This window comes from Mandrillus leucophaeus, unplaced genomic scaffold (assembly GCF_000951045.1).
Source record: "Mandrillus leucophaeus isolate KB7577 unplaced genomic scaffold, Mleu.le_1.0 Scaffold35, whole genome shotgun sequence".
Lineage (NCBI taxonomy): Eukaryota > Metazoa > Chordata > Mammalia > Primates > Cercopithecidae > Mandrillus > Mandrillus leucophaeus.
Genome location: NW_012103698.1, coordinates 3343230 through 3344824, shown reverse-complemented (window position 1 = coordinate 3344824; position 1595 = coordinate 3343230). Strand labels below are relative to the sequence as shown.

At 50.0% G+C, this 1595-nt stretch overlaps 1 protein-coding gene across 1 annotated transcript in view; it reads left to right on the top strand.

Moving 5' to 3' along the window:
• RPUSD2 (RNA pseudouridylate synthase domain containing 2) overlaps positions 1-1316 on the top strand; it is a 5612-nt gene extending 4296 nt beyond the window's left edge. The window contains exon 3 of the mRNA XM_011989344.1: positions 380-1316. Coding sequence (XP_011844734.1) covers positions 380-1114 — 735 coding nt within the window. The 3' untranslated portion in view covers positions 1115-1316. The remainder of the gene's footprint in view (positions 1-379) is intronic.
• Positions 1317-1595: the final 279 nt, after the last annotated feature.

Sequence of the window (1595 nt, the reverse complement as noted above, 5' to 3'; positions counted from 1 at the left end):
TCAGGTAGCTGGGATTACAGGAATGCGCCACCACGCCTGGTTAATTTTGTATTTTTTAGTAGAGACAGGGTTTCTCTATATTGGTCAGGCTGGTCTCCAACTTTCGACCTCAGGTGATCCACCTGCCTCAGCCTCCCAAAGTGCTGGGATTACAGGTGTGAGCCACCACACCCAGCCGGTAAATGCTTTTCTAATTTCACATTTTCTAGATGAGTTAGTAAGATTTAGAGGTTAAGTAATGTACCCAAGATCACAAAACTGGCAAATGGTAGAACTGGAGTTTGAATCTTCTGAGACTGGTCCTTATCACTCCACAAAGGGTTTGGACTCCATGAATTTAGGCTTTGTACTGACTTTCTCCCTCTTCCCTCCTATGTAGCTGGAGAAGGAGTACGTGTGCCGGGTGGAAGGGGAGTTCCCCACTGAGGAAGTGACCTGTAAAGAACCCATCTTAGTGGTGTCTTACAAAGTAGGGGTGTGCCGTGTAGATACCCGGGGCAAGCCCTGTGAGACAGTGTTCCAGAGGCTAAGCTACAATGGCCAGTCCAGTGTGGTACGGTGCCGGCCACTCACAGGCCGCACACACCAGATTCGAGTCCACCTTCAGTTCTTGGGCCATCCCATTCTCAACGACCCCATCTACAACTCAGTTGCCTGGGGTCCCTCCCGAGGCCGGGGCGGCCGCATTCCCAAGACAGATGAGGAATTGCTGCGGGACCTGGTAGCAGAGCATCAGGCCAAACAGAGTCTGGATGTGCTAGATCTCTGTGAGGGTGACCTGTCCTCAGGACTCACAGACTCTACGGCCCCCTCCTCAGAGTTGGGCAAGGACAGCCTGGAAGAGTTGGCTGCAGCTGCCCAGAAGATGGAGGAAGTAGCTGAGGCAGCCCCTCAGAAGTTGGACACAATAGCCTTGGCACCAGAGAAGGCAGTTGAAACAGATGTCATGAATCAAGAGGCAGACTCACTCTGTGCAGAGTGCCGGCTGGTTCGACAGGATCCCTTGCCCAAAGACCTTGTGATGTTCCTACATGCCCTACGCTATAAAGGGCCAGGGTTTGAGTACTTTTCACCAATGCCTGCCTGGGCACAGGATGACTGGCAAAAAGACTGAGGGGTGTGGCCAATGGAGGGATTGCTTCTTGGGTTGTGACAAGGATGGGCTATAGGGCAAGGGCTGACCCCGTGGGCTGGTAACTTGGGGTTTCTATAGGAGTGAGGTCGGGCTTCTAAAGAGACCTGCTCATACTTGCTACCTCCTTACAGTGGGAATTTGGAGATTTTTTGGTTTGTAAATATATCCCTTTTTCTAACATATTTTGTGTCTGGTTTTCTTCCTGCTTTTTTATTGATGTAAAATTCACATAACATAAAATTAACCACTTTAACTGGCCAGGCACAGTGGCTCATGGCTATAATCCTAGTACTTTGGGAGGTAGAAGTGAAAGGATCATTGGAGTCCAGGAGTTCAAGGTTAAAGTGAACTGTGGGCCAGGCATGGTGGCTCACGCCTGTAATCCCAGCACTTTGGGAGGCCAGGGTCAGAAGATAGAGACCATGGTGAAACCCCGTCTGCTAAAAATACAAAAAAATTA